Source organism: Copadichromis virginalis, linkage group LG11 (genome assembly GCF_057382275.1).
Source record: "Copadichromis virginalis isolate Kocher_CV1m ecotype Utaka linkage group LG11, C_Virginalis_male_GT1.1, whole genome shotgun sequence".
NCBI classification, from domain to species: domain Eukaryota; kingdom Metazoa; phylum Chordata; class Actinopteri; order Cichliformes; family Cichlidae; genus Copadichromis; species Copadichromis virginalis.
Genome location: NC_140628.1, coordinates 21,185,173 through 21,204,082, shown reverse-complemented (window position 1 = coordinate 21,204,082; position 18,910 = coordinate 21,185,173). Strand labels below are relative to the sequence as shown.

The 18,910-nt window shown below is 38.9% G+C and overlaps 1 protein-coding gene across 1 annotated transcript; it reads left to right on the top strand.

Moving 5' to 3' along the window:
* Positions 1 to 261: 261 nt before the first annotated feature.
* On the top strand, positions 262 to 17,869 carry tax1bp1b (Tax1 (human T-cell leukemia virus type I) binding protein 1b). The gene is made up of 18 exons (XM_085473611.1): positions 262 to 376; positions 5,388 to 5,583; positions 8,985 to 9,087; positions 9,510 to 9,700; positions 9,873 to 10,031; positions 10,803 to 10,951; positions 11,085 to 11,175; positions 11,653 to 11,838; positions 12,033 to 12,284; positions 12,930 to 13,100; positions 13,653 to 13,725; positions 13,954 to 14,072; positions 14,355 to 14,480; positions 15,034 to 15,120; positions 15,932 to 16,130; positions 16,223 to 16,374; positions 16,485 to 16,570; positions 16,813 to 17,869. The coding sequence occupies exons 2-18, from the start codon at positions 5,407 to 5,409 to the stop codon at positions 17,009 to 17,011; spliced, it is 2,520 nt and encodes an 839-aa protein (XP_085329737.1). The 5' UTR covers positions 262 to 376; positions 5,388 to 5,406; the 3' UTR covers positions 17,012 to 17,869.
* The last annotated feature ends 1,041 nt before the right edge of the window (positions 17,870 to 18,910 follow it).

Here is an 18,910-nt window from a genome sequence, read left to right as displayed (position 1 = left end):
TATTTTTTTGTTGAAGAAAAATTGCCATTTTACTCCTAAATATTTTATTATATAACTACATTGCTGGTGCTGTTTTTAAAATACATAGTAATCATTTGTTTGATACTTTGTTTTGATCTTGGGAGAAACATAAACGAATCCCACTAAAGTAAGGTGTGTCATGTGAATCTACACATTGCTACAACGTTATCATCGATGTATTCTTTGTAACAAAGTTATTAATTATAATGTCACAATTTCTCCTCTTAGTGGCCCTTTACGGAAATGACGTAATATTATTATTCCAGGAAGGGGGCACGGGGAAAGCACTGAACTGCGTCAACAATTGTTTCTGTGATACGTTGGGATTTCAGCTGCTGCCCAACATGACAACTAGGTATGTTCATGGTTTATTTGATAATTTAGATGAAGTATACGACTCTTGGTATTTCAATCTGATCTGCGTTTGTTTTTAGAGGTTTTCTCGCGACACATCGTCGCGAGCTGTTTACGTTAGCTTTAACCTTGTCCCCAATAGCACTGCTCTCTCCGCTGTTTTGTCGTGTTTAATCTAACGCCATGTATTAAGAGAGTTAAAATGGATATTCTACCGAGTGGTTAGCGTTTTTTTTAGTTTAGTTCCATTGTTTTGTGGTTATTAGTCTCCTAAGAAGTATGTTGCTAGCATTAGCCAGTTAGCTGTATAGCTAACTTAGCCAGATGTGGTCAATGTTTTCAAGTTAGGCCTCGCCACGGATTCAGCCATTTCCATTTGCGATTTTTTTTTAATTTGATGTTATACTTAGGGTTGATAACTTTTTCGATTGATGTGGATTATGGCTGTGTTGGCTGAATTTCCGATCATCGACTGGGGAAATGTTTTGAGTCAAAGGCCTAATTACGTCGAAGAAAAATATTTTGGCTAAGGCCCAAATGGAAAATCCCTCCCCCTTCTTACTCACGTGGCCGGGTTTTTTATGTTGTTTAACTTGGTGGTAGTAGGCCAATAAGCTTTGTTTTTCTCTAGTTTTTCTTATGAGTTGGCACTGTGTCACCTCGCGTGCTAGGATATATCGTCATTAAGAGGCACAATTTAAAATTCAGTGGTAACCCCTCGCGTATTAAAAGAGTAGATCGCGTATGAATTGAAAGAATGTATTCAGTATCTAAAATGTGGCTAAGTATAAATTACAACGGAGCCATGCTTCATCCAGGCTTATAAAGTAGATTCCCTGTTACTTTACACTTACAAGAAGAATACCCGATCTCCCGGATTGTTTGCAATAAAAAAACCCAACAAGTGTTTTTGTTTGTTTGTTTGTATTAGATCGTTTATTACAAACTGTATTAATTTGAAAAATTACTTTCGCGTGCAGGTAAAGTGATCAGAGGTATATACAAAGTACAAATTAAAAGACTGCTGGGTAATGTGTTTTCTAGCTTTGGAGAGCTTTCTTTGCTTTGCTTTCAAGAAAATAAATGTTTAACTAAATCTCAAGGATACTATCATATTCTAATAGGCTTTTGTATGCCTGTCTTTGTTATCAGAGTAACTTTGTTTCAGCTTTCAATATTTACTCTACTGTGTCAGGGCTTTTTCTTGAGATTAACATCCTGAGATCAACTGAAATGTATAATCAGCTCAGGACACACTCCAAGGGCTTTAAAGCTGACCCTAAACCGTGTGTATAGTTATGGGTTGGTTTCTAGGGGTGCAACGATACACAAAATTCACGGTTCGGTTCGATACTTTGGTGTCACGGTTCGATATTTTTTCGATACAAAAAAAATGTTCATGCCTTTTTAATTTGTCATTTATTAAAATTATAAATATATATTTTAACTCAAAAGTACAGTTTTTAAATTTAATGTTGCTGAAACAACAAAGTAATAAAAATAAATAAATATGTCTGATTGAGGAATCACTCATCTTTGGAAAAGAGAGTTTATTACAGAGAAATGGCTCTTTCCAAAATAAAAGCTATATTATACGCTTCTTCTGGGGCATACTCTCAGCAGCATATTAAACATATCAGGTCCCCATAAGGAGAATCATGTGCTAACGGCTGTCTAAATGACTCTGGTAAAGTTTGTAGCATGCGTGCTTGTTGTTTTTGTCTGCTTCCACTTGTCTTTGTACTAGGATGCTGTCGGAGTAAATGTGCAGTCATATTCGTTGTGTTCCCACTAGTGCTGTCAGCGTTAATCTCGTTGAAATGACGTTAAAGCCACAACACGGCAAATCTCTGTTAACGAGCTACCGCGGATCGCCCTGTGCGTGGGGCTGGACGGCCAACACATTAATGAGCTAACTGCGGTAACACACTAGTTCCCACTAATGTAATTGAGCATTGCGTGGCACATCCAACATACTGTTTTACTTTAGTCCATTACGCGCTTACCTTCAGGGTCATACGTCACATGAAAACCAAAATAGTTCCAAACGCCAGATCTGAATTAGGGTGGGGGGTAGAGCTGGGCGATAGAACGAAAACGATATGTATCGCGATATAACTTTTTCTCGATAGAAAAATTAAACTATCGCGATAGACCTCGCCGCTCTTGTCCTCTTAAAAAAAAAAAAAAAGAACAGCCAATCCAAATTAAGTAGCGCAGAGCCGAACCAATCACAGCCGCAGCGTCACGTCACGTGACTTGTTACGTACAGCACAAGTGCCAAGCCGCACATGTGTATTTGTTTGGAAAGCAGCCAGCCACCGTACTGCCCGGGTAATGGAGGAAATGAGTGTGCCGACTAGAGAAATCAACTGAGCGTGACCGAAGGTTACCGAAGAGAAAACAGATGATGGTTCCAATGCCGGAGAGATTGTCGAACGGAAGAGCCATAGAAGTTCCGTAGTGTGAAGGTATTTCGGCTATTTCAAGTCTGACAAAAAACAGAGTAGCGTGCACTGTAAATTGTGCCGAAAGCAAGTCTGGAAATACAATAAACTGGTGCATGCGCTACGTCCACACGTACCCGGGTATTTTTGAAAACGCAGATTTTTCTATGCGTTTGCACCTTTTGTCCACACGTAAACGGCGTTTTTGGTCACTGAAAACGAAGATTTTTAAAAACTCAGTTTTTGCATTTACGTGTGGACTAGAAAAACGGAGAAAACGCAGCGTCAAAGGTGTGCGCATTTTTTGACGTCACACTGTGCGCCACGTTATTGTTTCGGTGAAATGAATTTCTACAATACTGTTACTGTCAATTCTACTCTCTGCAGTGTTTAAATGCTTACATATACACACAGTTACTGTCCCTCCACACATACGACTCGGTTCTGCTTCTATGCCGCAGCTTTGTTTACTTTTTCCCACCGAGGCTTCTAGACTTCTGATTGGCCAACATTTCTGCACGGTTAGGAATCTAGCGCCACCTGCTGCTTTGGCATGTTCATAGCAGCGTTTTCCTTCATTTCTCCCTTTATGTGTGGACGGGATTATTTTTTAAAACGAAAACGGAAAATCTCCGTTTTCAAAAATACTCGTGTACGTGTGGACGTAGCCTCGGTCTCTGACTGGAAGCGCTAATTCGTCATTCGGCTTTTGTCAGACTAAAGTAACTGTTAAAACTGTTTGAAAAGCTAAGCTATACAACAAGGAGAGATTGAGAATTTCCTTTTAGTTCTCAGTTTATTTGATATTGACAAAAGTTAGTCAGTTTTGTCTGTTCTTCTGTAAAACAAACCAAGATTTATTTTTAGAATTAATATTTTGTTTCTAAGGGGAATTGACAATTTAGTCTGTTTTGTTTGTTCTATTTTGAAACTTAAACGCTTTAGCGGCTGCCTTTTGTGTAGTTTGCAATATTTGCCTTTATTTATCTGAAAAAGTCTCATGTTCCTTAAGTACATCTACCCTGTTGAACTTATTATGGGAAATAAATATTTAAATCAAAACAAGCTGCTGATTATTTCACATTTTACTTGTGAGCAACGGCACATTTAAATCTTACAAATATAGTTATTTGGCTTATATCGTGATAGTTGGGGGCAGGGATAGCTCAGTAGGTAGAGTGGTGGCCCCATGATCGGAAGGTCGGGGGTTCAACTCCACTGAACGGCTACCCTGAGGTACCCCTGAGCAAGGTACCGTCCCTACACACTGCTCCCCGGGCGTTGCACTGGTGGCTGCCCACTGCTTCACTGGGTGAATGGGTTAAATGCAGAGGAACTATTTCCCTATGGGGACTAACACGCACACTTTACACTGATTACTTTACACTGATAGATATCGTTATCGCCTGAAATGAAAAAAACATATCGTGATATGAAAAAATCTTATATCGCCCAGCTCTAGTGGGGGGTTCAATTTGCCATGTTGTAAGGAGAGCTTAACTTCTGTCTCGCTAGCTTGCCCTGCGCTCAGTGAATCTGCATTCGACTACTCCGCCTAGGCTGCACTGTCGAGCGCAGATCCACTGAGCGCTCAACACAGACAGCATCGTCAGAAGAAAAGTTGATAAAATAAATTAAAAATTTTGTATTGTTTGATACATATGCGTACCGAACCAAAAGCACTGTATGAACGGTTCAATATCGATACGAGTATCATTGCACCCCTAGTGGTTTCCTGTTGTAATTCTTTTTAATTTTTTTCCTGACATGTTCTGGAACTAAAATGTCACGACTTGAATAAAATTTGGTTGTCATGAACCGTGGCTGAGTTTACTGCTGGCAAATTACAAGCTTGCCAGCCATTTAAATCAAATTCTTAATGACAGTGTTGAAGTTATTCTTTTTTTTTGACTTAACACTTTCACAAGGACTTCCCAATGCTTTGATTTCATGGAGGTTTGAAAATAGGAATCCATACCGCTTACCAAAATGAAATGGGACTTGAAGTTCAAGATAGATTTGTCCATCCACTTGCTAACATATCTTAAGGGCTCATTGAGAAATGTCTGCAGATAATAAGGATTGTATTTGCTGTGTCAAACTAACTCTAGCTTGCCTGAAAGCTAAACTGGTTAAAAACCACCATTTACGTTGGAATACTTTTTATATTAATGTAAACTAAACAGTTCATTGAATAAATATTTAGGGGTAGTAGTGTCTGAGGAGGTAGAACAGGTCATCTACTAATCAGGGGTTTAGTTGGTCGATGTCTGACTGCTGTAGTCTGCAAGTATTTGGACAAAACCCCGGGTTATTCCTAATATGTTTAATGGAGTGTGAATGTGTGTGAATATTAGACAGTATGCTCAAGTAGAGTGGAAAAGCGCTATATAAAAAAAACAGTCTATTTATCATAAATTACATTCTATGGCCAAAATTTAGGAATCGAATGATTAAACCTTCATTGAAGTTGACTAGTTTGTCTTTTCACTACTCCAGTCATTTGTTGTACTTGTTTCTGTGGGCATTTCATATATATTTGATTGCTTTTGTCTTCCTTTGTAGCCACTGCTGAGTGGATTTTATGGCACTGCTCCTGGATAGGACATTGTTAAGCAACAACATGGACACGTCAAATTTTGCCCACGTCATCTTCCAGAATGTGGGGAAGAGCTACCTGCCCCATGCTGCGTTGGAGTGTCACTATACCCTGACACAGTTCATCAAACCGCATCCAAAGGACTGGGTTGGCATTTTCAAGGTGAATGAGCGGAATAATAAAGCACGATATATAATTATGATCAATGAGGACTATGAATCCATGATGGTACTAACAGAAGTAGTCCAATGTGTATTTTCATAACTAGACCACTAGAGCACTTTATGTGTGATATAATGGAAAGTAAAAATACTGTCTGATAATTTAATTTGTATTATGAACAGCCTGCAGTTTACATCTAGACTGTCTGTTGTATAAACTATTTTATCTATGGAATAAAAGAGAGATTTCAAGTTTATCCACTTGAAACTTGACAGAGGAAGTGGAGCATTTTAACCTCCACCATGTGCTTGGGTGTCCCATATGGGCCTTGTTATAGAAGTGCATTAAATCCAACCCAGTAGCTTTACATTAGCCTCATCTGCATTGAATCGTGACTTTAGGCTTATTATTAAGACCAGCATGCTTTTTATCTACTGAAGTTGAGATGGAAGCTAAGATTAAATACATCACATTAACGAACCCAGCCTTATGGCTCTTTCTCTCTCAATCTGCTTGTGCTGATTTTGTTAGTTGTCTTCTGAATTAAACAATGGCTAAATAATGAGTTAAAGCTAAATCCACAGCCAAATTAGTTGTAACAGTGTATTTCCTCAGATGTTATAGCTGAAGCATATACGAAGAGACAGAACTGATAAATTATACTTTAACAGTGCCACAGGCGCACACAGTTGCATGTAAAGTTTTAAAACATGTGTTAACAGTGGCTTCCTTTCCTAATAGAAGTATTAAAACCCCCAAATTCTCTTGAAATAATTTGCAAATATAACTGCTTATCTTGTAGTTAAAAAGTATGTTACCTTTCTTTTACAATTTGGACAGGTTATAATGTAACAATATTGTAATGCTTACTACAGTGTCACTCATTAATAGGTAATTGCAGGATTGTTATATAGGATTCAACTAGACTGTCTGTGACTCATAAACTCACAGATCGTTTACTCGCATTGAGACTGCAAAACGTGTGTTACTTTAGTGGAAAGGAAAAGATGACTGAAGATGAAAACTTCAGTTTTTTATATATATATATATATATATATATATATACATATGTGTGTGTATATATATATGTTATTTGCAGCATGCACTCATTCTAATGTCATGCTATAGTTCAAGTAATACAGCCCAAGAAATAGGTTCAATTGTTAATTTCTTTGCAATATTGATTCAAGCTCCTAAGTTTACTGTCCTTGTTATGTCAACTATTGATGTGTGCACTTTGCTTTACATGTGATATTATTGTGGGTATATGCAGAGACACTTTCCCTAACCTCACTGATAAATTAGGTCATGCCTTCATATTGAAGTTGGATCGTGTATTATCTGGAGGCTGTTTACATACCAAATTGGGTACTGCATTGTGATACCTCATCACATTGTGTTTAGCCTGAAGGTAGGCACCAACTGGCAGCATAAATCTTAAAACTACAAATTTCTTGAGCTTCCAAACAATAGAGCGTCAGCAGAAAAGGCTGAGTGCAGGATTTTAAATTGTATAAATCATTGACACTGTTGACAGACGTAATGCTTGGTGCCAAAGCTCTATCATTTACCTATCCAGGCAAATGATAGAGCTTTACAAACATTCGCGTGAGCTCCAAAGAGTAGTTATAGCTGCTTTTGGCACAGGCTCGTTCTTCCTTTCAATGTTCCCACTAAATAACTCGGTAACCTGGCTTATTTAAGATTCAGGATTCAAGATTTTTTTATTCGTCACATGCATAGTTATACAAGTATTATATTTATATATTATACAAGGCTTATGATTTATTAAGAGGAAATAGAAAAGCACAGCAACCTTCAAACTAGTTTGGTCAAATTAATACTAATCATATTAATAATTAGATAAAGTAATTAAGGTCTTGATGGTAAATGGATTAAGGAAATGTTTGTTTTAGTATGGGTCCCTGTCGGTTTGATGTTGTTGTTCCATAACTGCAAGTATGGAGCTGGTGCTAGCTGTTTTCGGCTTTATGAAGGAATGTTGAGGCAGGTTGTCAGCATTGGCCCAGGAGAAAACTAACCCAACGTTATAATTAACCTGTCTGACCACAACCTGTCTGTGTGATTCATGAATAACTCTTGAATTTATATAGGCTAATTGGCAGATGGATGTTACAGTACTTCCTGGGGGAATACTGTCACTCACTTCTGTCAGCATTCTTGCTGAAGTGCTGATGAAAAATCGTGTTAAAGCTGAAGAGCATGTTGCATAGGTAGACGTTCAGACTTCTTTTAGGTTTTGGAAAGTTTACTCTTACAGTGTTATCTGTGTTTTTGTCTTAGTCACTGATCTGAAACCAGTGTTTTGGTGTTGTTATGGTAGCCTTACACTTTCTCTGCCTTTTGTCTAATATCTATGAGGAAAAACAGGAATTTACAACATTGCAAAGTCCTCTGTTGTAATTTCCCTACAGAGGTTTCACCCACCACCACCACCTCTGCAGCTCTAATGAGTGGACTGGTGAGGGCTAGCCTTCAGTAATGACACTCACTAACTAGGTGCATGTTTTAATTGCTTCCTGTTTTTTACTGCTGGAGGCTGGAACTGCACTGGGGGTTTTGGAGCACCAGGGCCTTCTATCTCTGGCTCTGATGAACACTCACAGTATTGTGGCTGCAGGCTGTTTGCACACAGGTGAGAAAATAAACTGCCCAGACGTTGCAAAAAGGCTTCCTACATGCAGCTTTCTAGAAACACAGTGTATCTGCAGTGCAATTTGCTTGTATGATTTTTCTTTTCGTTGCCTTTTTTTAAGAGCAGAGTTTTGAAAGTCACACCACAACTTAACCAACTTAGGTGTAATGGTGTAATGGGGTTTAACTGGGCTTGTTGTAGATGCATGCTTGTGCCTGGGAGTGCACACCAAAAACCAGCAAGCTCAATGTGACACTGATTTTGTTTGACAGTTTTATGGCACCAGTCTGAAGTTATGGATGTATTTTCTGCACTTCCCCCTCATCAGTCATCAGTTAACAACACATAAAATACGTATAATTAAATTTTGGTTTTCATTTTCAAGTTGCCTATGTATAAAATTTTCACCTATTTCCACTTTCCTGTTTGAAGTGAGTTGTAGCTACATTTCCACAGCTAGGCTTTTTCATGATAAGGGCCAGACCACATGCACATGGTTAGCAGGAGTGGTTTCCAGATGATAACTTTTGTAAATGAAAAAATATTACAGTAGGCATGTCCTTACACTATCATCCGAAGATAGATTTAAAGCCCTGTGATTACTGCAATAAACTAGTTTGAGATATTTTGGAAGTGACAGCGTGCGGATTTGGGAAAGTTCCCCTGTTAATCCATCCATTGCTATTATGCTGCACTGATGTGGTGAGGGTGTCTTGTTGAATGAATTCCCCACAATGTCTCACAGGTTGGTTGGAGCACAGCGAGGGACTATTACACATTCTTGTGGTCGCCTCTCCCTGAGAACTATGTGGAAGGCACTGCAGTGAACAGAACAGTGGTCTTTCAGGGTAAGAGCATACATACTTTTCAGTAACTTTGACACCTTTTAATAACTGAATATCATGTGGGTTGGTGAGTGAATTGTTAAGTGTGCAGTTGTGGACAGGATGGATAGAGGAGAAACTTTTCCCAGACATCTCCATTCTGGTGTTAATGACATTTGAGTTAATGTTCTGTTTTTGTCTTTTATACCACCCTTCATAAACCGGCACAATTAAAGTGATTTGCCAGACCAGGACTTAACACTTACGTAGTATTTGTGCTCTTTTTGTGCCTTTTTTTTTCTCTCAGTTTATTGTAACTTTGGGTTAAGTGTTCAGGTTAAGATTCGCTAATAACTGAGATATGTTTAGACTTGTGGAGGAATATGATTCGTGTTGCTCTGTTGTCTAACATTGAGCTCACTGACTGAGTGATTTACTTCCCCCAGGGTACTATGTTCCCAATGATGATGGCGAGTTCTACCAGTTTTGTTATGTGACCCACAAAGGGGAGATCCGAGGGGCCAGCACACCATTTCAGTTCCGTGCCAGCAGCCCCACAGAGGATGAGCTGCTGACTGTGGAAGATGAATGCAACTCTGACATCCTGGTGGTCACCACGAAAGCTGGCATTCTCGAGGTACAATTTGCCTGAGCAGCAGCGCTCAGTACGCATCGATTTTCATTGGGTTTTATTTTGCTTCAATATCAATTTCTAGCGTGCACAGTTGAAAATTAGGATTTCAGTCGTATGTTACCAGTAAATTAAGCTTTTAAAAATACTGAAAAGTGTTTTTGTTTTTTCTTGGCAGCAAAAGGTGGAAGAAGTGCAACGGGAGAAAGATGAGTTGCTTAAAAACATGGCCCTCCTGCAGCAGGAAAAGGAGGAACTGGAGGCTGAGAAAGAGAGCCTGCAGAAGGCGTGTGAGCAAGAGAAGGAGAACTGTGCTCAGCTGAGAAGAGAGAACCAAGTAAGCTGAGAAATGCAGTATTTGTAGCAGTTTTAAAACTTGTAAATAACACAAAATGCCCTTTTCAGGCCATGCTATATATTTTAATAGTCATTAAAATAAGCAGCACATGTGGAAATCAGTGATTTATAGTATTAATGCACTGGCTCTTGCATGGACCTTTTTACATTTGGCCCAGCAGTCTCTTAGCACCCCCTAGTGAAGGGGTCCTAACATGCAGATGTATCCAAACACATGATGTACTGAAAAAATAAATCACACACTGATGGATATGGATGTCTGTATTATCAAAGTTGTAATTCTGCTTTTTATAGTATAACATTAGGTCTTAAAAGCATTGTCAGTCATAATTCACTTTGCCATTTTCTGCCATAAATCTGCTGGTTTTAAAACGGCTTTCAGATGAAAACATGATTACAGATTTTGTGGCTGTTAATTTTATGACTAGACTTTTATATGATTTTTTTATGGTGTGTGAATATAAAGATTCCAAAATTCTGCCTATAAACAAATTGTAAAATATTCATTTCATTTTTTCTTGAACATTTAAAACTCTCTATCAAGCCATCACGTTCATTTTGAATTAGACTTGTATTTCAAAGACAATAAAATTTTAATGTTTTGCACACATTTTTCCTCAAGCTTTGAGTCAGAGATGGAAAGTTGTATGTTAGGAAGTTAGGTACTGCAAGAAGTGTTGTATTTTTTTTATGAATTATGAGGCTTTCTTTTTATTTCAGCTGAACTTTACTTCTGTCTTATGTCTCACAGGAAGTGCAGCATTCTTCCCAGGCCCTGCTGGAAGAGAAAGAGGAGGTAAAGAGGAGACTGGATGAGGCCACAGCCAGAATCATACAGTTGGAGGAAGATCTGATTGGAGTGACACAGAAAAGCATTCAAAAGGAAACAGAGCTAGACAGGTGAATTCTCAGTAAAAGGATTGTGGCAGATTCACTAGATTTTCTAGATTTGTTTGTTTAGATGTACAGAGAGTTATTAATGCGAACATATGCACTATTTAGTTATATATTGTTTTTGTTTCTGTTTCTCCAGTCTTAAGGACAGACTTAAGAAACTTACAGCAGAGAAGGAGGTTCTTGAATCTCATCTTAAGAATGAAAAAGATGAGAAGGAACTCTACAAGGTAATGCTCTATTTTTGTTGATATCAATACTAAATCCTCAAATTTACCAATATGATCTTTAAATAAAGATTCAATGTTTTGTTTTTTAGGCACACGATTGCACGGTATTTTATTGTAAACGGTACATGCCTTGTTCCGTTTTCTGGCGCAATTGGTGTTTCTGTGTCTTTGTTGTGGTATGTACTGCACAGGAACTGGGAGTGCCACATACTGTTGTGCTCCCACAGAAAACCTCTACCTAATTTAACTTGCACCATCACACTGCGTCTGTTTCAAAAGGACGACTTTATGGGCCTATCTCAATCTCTGTTTTGTAATTGAGGTCATGCAACATTTATTTTAATATGGTCTTTGATTGTGATCGGTGTTGTATAAATGAGGTAAAAAACCCCACTCTGTTTGTGTTTTATAACTTCTCGTGTGTGTGTGTGTGTGTGTGTGTGTGTGTGTGTGTGTGTGTGTGCGCGCGCGCGCCAGATTCACCTGAAAAACCGGGAGCTGGAGAACACTAAGTTGAGTGCGGAGCTGCAGATGTTGAAGTCTGTGGATGTAAACAAGGAAAATGCCATTGCCCAGTTTAAAGAGGAGGTGGGGCGCCTCCAGGCTTGCCTCACTGAGAAGGACAAACAGTACAAAGAGATCCTGGCCAAAGTTTCCACCTTGGTAAGAAAAAAAAAAGATTTTTGTTTTGAGGTCAGAAGTAGATAATAAACCGTATTTAATATAATTCATTATTATATCATATGAAATTTAAAGATTTCCAGTAGAAAGAATAGGAAGAGGAGAACTGAGATGTAATAACTGATCTTTAAAGAGAAATGAGAGTCAGTCGCCTTAAACGTGTTTACTTCTTGCAGGGAGATGTGAAAGCCCTGAAGGAGCAGCTGCGGCAGAAGGAAGAACAGCTCCAGGCTAACCAGCAGCAGTCCTCTTTGCTGGCTGCCGAGCTGAGAGACGCCTCCAGTGCACGCGATCGTACAATGTCTGAACTGTACCGCATTAAACTTGAGGCTGACAACCTCCGCCAAGCCAAGGCTGAAACTCAGGCCCAGTGCGTCCGCCTGGAATGCCTGGTGGAGCAGATGAAGGCAGAGGCCACGCAGGAAGCAGTAAGAGTGAAACTCAAATAGCCAGACAGCCTTTCGTGTTTAAAAGAGCTTCATTTGAAGTTAAGCGTATTTAATATCATGGTAAACAGGCAGATCAAGAACAAGGATTAATGTCTGGTAACATCTAAAATAACACATTAAATAATAAATATGCAAAAGTTCAACATTTTTCAAAATTATACATCAACTTTCAAAAGTTGATGTAAGAGGGTGAAGACTTTGTGTCATATATTTAGATCACAATAGCATTTAATATTTTGTCACCATAAAGAAATAAAAGATAATAAATCATATCGTATATAATTGTCCAGTTGTGTATAGGTATGCTGTTTGGTTGAGCACTGTGTGAGAAAGTTAACGGTATGAAAATAATGGAAACAGAAAACGTTTCTCCCACACAGTTTTTTTGTTTGTTTTGTTTTGGGGTTTTTTAAACTGCTTCTGCATTTGAAAGATGTTGTAATTCTTCTCATACTTGCTGTTTTTATTGACCACCAGTCTCATGCTAAAGAATCACTTCAATATAAACAGTGATAGTGATTATAGTTAATGACTCACAGGAAGTTATATCGCTGCACTGTCACAGTGGACCTTGCAGTTGGCCGGAGTTCTGATCTGTTCTGCTGTAATGTTTTACATCAACAGGCCAAAGCAGAGGACGAAGCTGCTGCAGACCCAGCTGTTGTAGCAGAGCTGCAGAGAGAGGTGGAGGATCTAAAGTTGCGGCTGCACATGGCTGCAGAACACTACAAGGAAAAATATAAGGAATGTCAGCGACTGCAAAAACAAGTGCTGAAACTCTCTGAACAGCAAGGGGTAGGTCCCCACGGATACCAGCCAACATACTGTATTCATGTCCCAACAAGTGAAAGAACAGAATTTCCATTTGTATCTTTGTAACACTACGCCTGCCTCACTTGTACTAGTTAATGCCTTCAGTCATTTTGCCAGTCTTGACTGGAAAGAAGTGCAAGCTGAAAATGAAAATTAACACATCAGACAAATTCATTTTCATTATCATTCAGTCTGACTGTATAAAAGAAAGTTTATTTTAATTTCACTGTAGATACATCAAAAATGGAAACTGGAAAATTCAATCTTGGTATAATTGTTCCCAGTTTTTATCTTTTGTTATTTTGGATTTTTACAAATTCTTATAAGTAAAAGTAGCTCAAGCCTGTGTTAATCCTTTCATTCATTCATATATATATATATATATAAACACACAACACAATATTTTATACAGATAAGATGTATTTTCATCTATAAATGTCATTGTAAAATACATTGTAAATATGTTTGTGAATTGGGTTTTTTTCTGCATTTGTTGTTGTTATTATGTCTTCACTACATTTTTCTCGTCTTTAGGAGCTGAAGAGAAGCTCTGCCCAAGAAATGATGGCAGTTCTTCCATCGGGGAGTCCAGACACTTCTGTGCCAGGTACCCAAGTCAAATTATGAAGTGAAAAATTATCTTTAGAAAACAGGAGTTGTGTAGTTCCTTAGACAGTTATCTTCTATTTCTCATTAGCTTTATTTTGAACTCTTGGTTTCTCTAAATTATGTTCCTTAGCAGTTTGGTGATACGTATGTAAATTTTTTATTTTGCAGAGGGTTTTTTTTTTTTTTTGTTGAAGAATAATAAACTAATAAAAACATAACTCTATAGGAAGTCCAGGTTCTGCTGATCCAATGTTGGAAGCCATCATCCAGGAGAAGCTCAAAGGCATCAGCAGAGAGGCGTCGGACAGGAACGACAAATACAGAAAATGCAAGCAGATGCTGATGGTAAGAAACATTTTTTTTGTTTATTTTGTTGCTGTATTTTGTCCCAAAATAAGATGTTCAAACGTGTGAGAGACTTTTGTAGTTCAATGGTATGAATAAAAGAAACATTGCACGCTGAAGTACGTGGAAAAATCTCAGCTGGTGCAGACCAATCTTTTATTTACTTTGACTGTTTATAGGTCCTGCACCTCTGATACCTTGTGAGCAGTGTTTTTGTCATTTATTTTTCTCCTCTGTGTATATTGTGGTGTGATGAAAACTGAATCATGTGTTGCCCTTTAGGAGGAGAAGGAGCGTAGCTGCATGTTTGCTGATGAGCTGGCCAAGATGGAAGTGAAATTTAAAGAGCAACTGAAGACCAACGAGAACCTGAAGCTGCAGCTGGCAGCAGAGGAAGATCGTTATAAGGTTAGTGTAGGCAGAGTGCAGACACTTAGCACAGCCCAAGCTGTCAGCTGCCAGTGATGCTCTCCTTCAAAGCAGACCTGATTTGGACTCTTCTGTGTTTTTACCGCTGTGTATGGCTGGTATAGCTCAAGGATCTAGCCTTTGATGCTATCTCTCCCCTTGAACACAGTTTCTCTGACAGTGTTGTTTATGAGCGGGACGATCTGTAAGACGACATTTTACTGCTGTTTATGTCAGGCTCTGGAGACAAGCAAGTCTTGGCTCACAGGACTCATCTCTGGTTGCTTGGCTAATGCTGTGCTTGGCTCAGGTCAGGCGGATATTTGCTTAGTGTCTCACAGGGATTCAAGCAGGTTTGTTTTGCTCTGAGCAGTATTGTGCATAAATCAGTCCTCAGCAAAGAGAAGCCTTTTATGGCTGTGATCAATTAACGTCACGCACTATGGTCTGACTGTATTTCACTTGCACATTTTTAAATCAGCAGCACATCAAGAGTTTAAGTATATAAAGTGTTTCTTCATTCTTCTGCTTTTGTGCCCTTTACTTTCTACAGAGCCAGGTAGCTGAGAAGGGACGGGAGCTAAAGGAGCTTAAGGACACACTTGTGGTTGTTATGAAGGAGAAGGAAAAACTGGAGGGGGTTAGTGACAGCTTTCATTTTCTCTTTTATAGACTCCTTCCATTTTAAAAATTGCCTGAAATGTGCCATTCCCCTGCCATTTTCCCCTCTCCCAATCTGGTCTGTGTTTAATATGCCTCTAATTGTAGATGCAGAGTAAATGACTTCTTATTTTCCATTCCATTACTTTAGGCCACAGCAAGGTCCTCACTGACCTAAAATGTTGCTTTGAGGTAATGCTGCTAAAGTTAAGAGGAGGAGAATGACCCAATTTGAGGTTTAGACTGTAAATTAACTTGGCGTCTCTTACTGACATAAAAACACAGAATCCTGTTCCCTTTGAAAGTGAGAAAATTATTTTTAATGAAGGTGTTAATTAAACTGCTTTTGTGAGCACAACAAAAAGCCCCCTCCCCCCAAAAAAAGTCACAGCTCTGTGTTGGGATGGATGGTGCGGCTTTGCCTTTTTAGCTGGAGAGCCACACTGAGATAGAATCAGATATGTGGCCGCGATGCCCTAAAGGTTAGAAAAGCAGCTTCTCTGTCTGGAAGGCTGCGGGTTTCATGACGAGACCAGCAGGATAGAATCTGAGTGGAACAAGTGAAAAAGCAGTGCGTTAGGCTCCAGTGGAGCTGCTCCATGGTCAGCAGCAGGTTAGTGTGTGGTTGTACTGGGCTGTGAATGCAATCAGTTTTTTTTCTGGAAATTAAGATTATATCTTAAAGACATGTTAAAACAAAGTGTTCTCACTATATGCACATGATGGGACTGAATTTTGTCAGTGGTTTTTGCTGTTGTGAAGAAATTGTTTCAATTCCCCTTTTGCGTCAGGAGCTCCAGAAGGGCAGCAGCAGGAAGGGAGATCAGGGGACCAGTGAGAAAACCAGTCTGGAGAACCTCCAGTCCAGTGTGCCTTTATTCCTGCAGTACCCTGTCCCGTATGCACAGGATACCCCTACCCCTCTGTTGGTTTCTCAGAGCCCCAGCAAGCTGCATTTTGGGAACCCTTACTCCATCTCGGACTCAAAAGGTTTGTTTTCTTTTCAGAAGTCTTCACTAAACATTGCAGAGATGAGTGACTTTTTATTTACAGTAGCCGTGTCTCTGAAAATCCTCCTGCAGATGATGCGGATGAGTTCTCAGATGACCAGCCACTTAGGCTGCCCCCTGTAGGCCCGCCATCCTGGGACAGCAATGTGGTGTGTATCCAGCCTACCCGCAACCACAGCCGGCCAGAAGGCCATGAGGAGTCAGAGGAAAAGCAAAACAATAATGTAATATTCTCTCTCCCATGTGCAGTATGCAGTACTTCTAATTTGTATCATGTGCGTTTGATTATTTTAATGCCATTTTGCGTCTCCCCCTGTCTCTGCTGCTCTCTCAGGGTAATACCAGCGAACAGCCCACAGTAACTGAAACTCACAGCACATTTGTGAATGATGGACAAAATGCCTTCTGCTTTGATCCCAGGTAACACACCTTGATAATAACCAAACTCTCCAAGTGTGTTAAACTTGTGTATTGACGTGTGTAAAAACGTCTGCAGCACCCCCCCCCCACCCCATTAGATGAAGCGCAGGCCACCCACGTTGCATCAGACGGATGCTCTTTATTAGCCGTGCTCCTGTTTTGCCCACGTCTTTGCTTGACTGCTTATTAACGTGAGCTTTCTCTCCCCTCTTTCTCTTCTGCCATCCACTTCCCACGCGCAGCATGGACATGAAACGATGTCCCCTCTGTGAGGTCATCTTCCCACCCAACTATGACCAGAGTAAGTTTGAGGAGCACGTGGAGAGCCACTGGAAAATCTGCCCCATGTGCAGCGAGCAGTTCCCGCTGGACTGCGACCAGAAAGTGTTTGAGAATCACGTGCTTACTCACTTCGACAGCCACCCGCTAAACTTCGACTAGATAAACAGAAAATCAGCACATCCAGTCTGCTTACTTCCTGTCAACCACTCACAACACTTTTCTTTTTTTTTCCTCTTCTTTTTTTTTTTTTTTTTTTTTTGCATGTAATGGTGTGAAGATCCTCTCTTTAGGACTATACTGAATTTTGCTTCTTTTTTTCTTTTTTTTTAACTTCACCTTAGAGAAATACTTGGAGCTGATTTAACATTTAAAAATGAAAATGATTCAGTGACATGGCAGGGCTACCAAATTTGTTTTCACACCATTTTCTTTCTTTTAAGGTGGAAGGTTTCATTTAATTTGGATTTTAAGGATACTTTTGGGGGATAAGACTGTTGTACGCATATATACGGACTTTAAATGGACAGATCTTTTAGTCCACACGATGTAATGAATCAGGGAAAGAGATAAGTGTTTACCAAACTTACATTTCAAACATGCAGCCAAATCTGCCCCCTTACACTGTACACGTCATTTAGTCAGTCTTTACAGACAGCAACCTTGGTGCACTATATGCAGTCAGGGAGAACTCTTCAGTGATTATATCCATACATGATTATACAGTATATGCTCAGATCATCTATTTTAGAATAATTAAAGCCAACAATATTGTGACAGCCTTGATAATTTATGTACGACTTTTAGGTTTCCTTTTCTTTGGGTTTGAATTATTTAATTGTGTCTGAATCTTTAAGAACTTTCATATCATCAGCTAATCGCTGCATGCCGAGCTTCTGTTGACCTTCTTTTTGTTCTTTTCTTTTACAGTAATAACTTATTTCATTCATAGAAATGTTTCATTAGTTTAGTGAGTTCCATGTATCTAAAATGAATTAATAAAATCTGTCTAAAACTGAATTGTGTCCAAAGAGTTAATAATGCAAACGTCAGAAGAGCAGAGAAACCTTTATTGTAAAGTAACAAACGTTTACATGAAGCAGCTTCAAGAAGAAATACAGTACGTCACCACCTCTGGTTTTACCGTTTCAGATATATACTTCCATACTTTTTTTTTTTAAACTTCAGAAATATATGAAAATATAATTTAATGCACTTGACACTAGACAATACATTCACTGTACACTATATCAAAGAGTTGTCTCCATACTGGCAGTTCAGTTTTGCCATGATTCCTATTTGGACTTTAGTTCCTTAACACAAACACCAAGCTGTGAAAATAACCTAGTGGCTCAGATTCGAGAATTTCACGCTCGGTTTTCAATTACTTTAATTATTAAGTCTTTACAAATGGCTAACACATTTTTATGGCACAAACTAAGAGCTGCATGTGTTCCCTCGCAGCCTAAGAGCAGGACTATGAGAATGCAAATGTGCTGAATATACTGACACTAGTTCCTCTTTTCCCATTATCCATGACAGACAGCTAGTTTTGTGAGACCTGAGACCTGTACTATGAAACAGGATTTGGGCTTATCCAGGAAAAATCTGCTAAACCTGGGTTATCAACTCAATAAGGAGGTTCACTTCTTAGCAACGTACATCGCCATGTTGACTTATCACATACACCTAACCTGTATTTGAGATAATAATCCAACAGGTACGAAATCTAACCAATCAGTTCTGTGGAAAATGGCGTTCCCATTCTTGGAAGATTTGAGGTTTTTCTTGATCACGTCAAGAAATGCAAATTCATAGAAGCACTTTTCTTATATTCTGGTTATTCTTTTAAAGAAACAATATATAATCCTAAAAGGGGAACCCATTTGTACTTTGCATATAGGCTAAGCCTTTTTTTATTTATGGTAAACTATTAGATTGTCCTGTGTGTTAAGTATAAAGCTGATACTGATAAGTTTTCCAACTTGCAGGGTCAGCATTCTTGTTAGTTTTCTTTCATAGCTTCAATAAAAGTGCTTTTTCAGTCATTTTCAAAAAAGT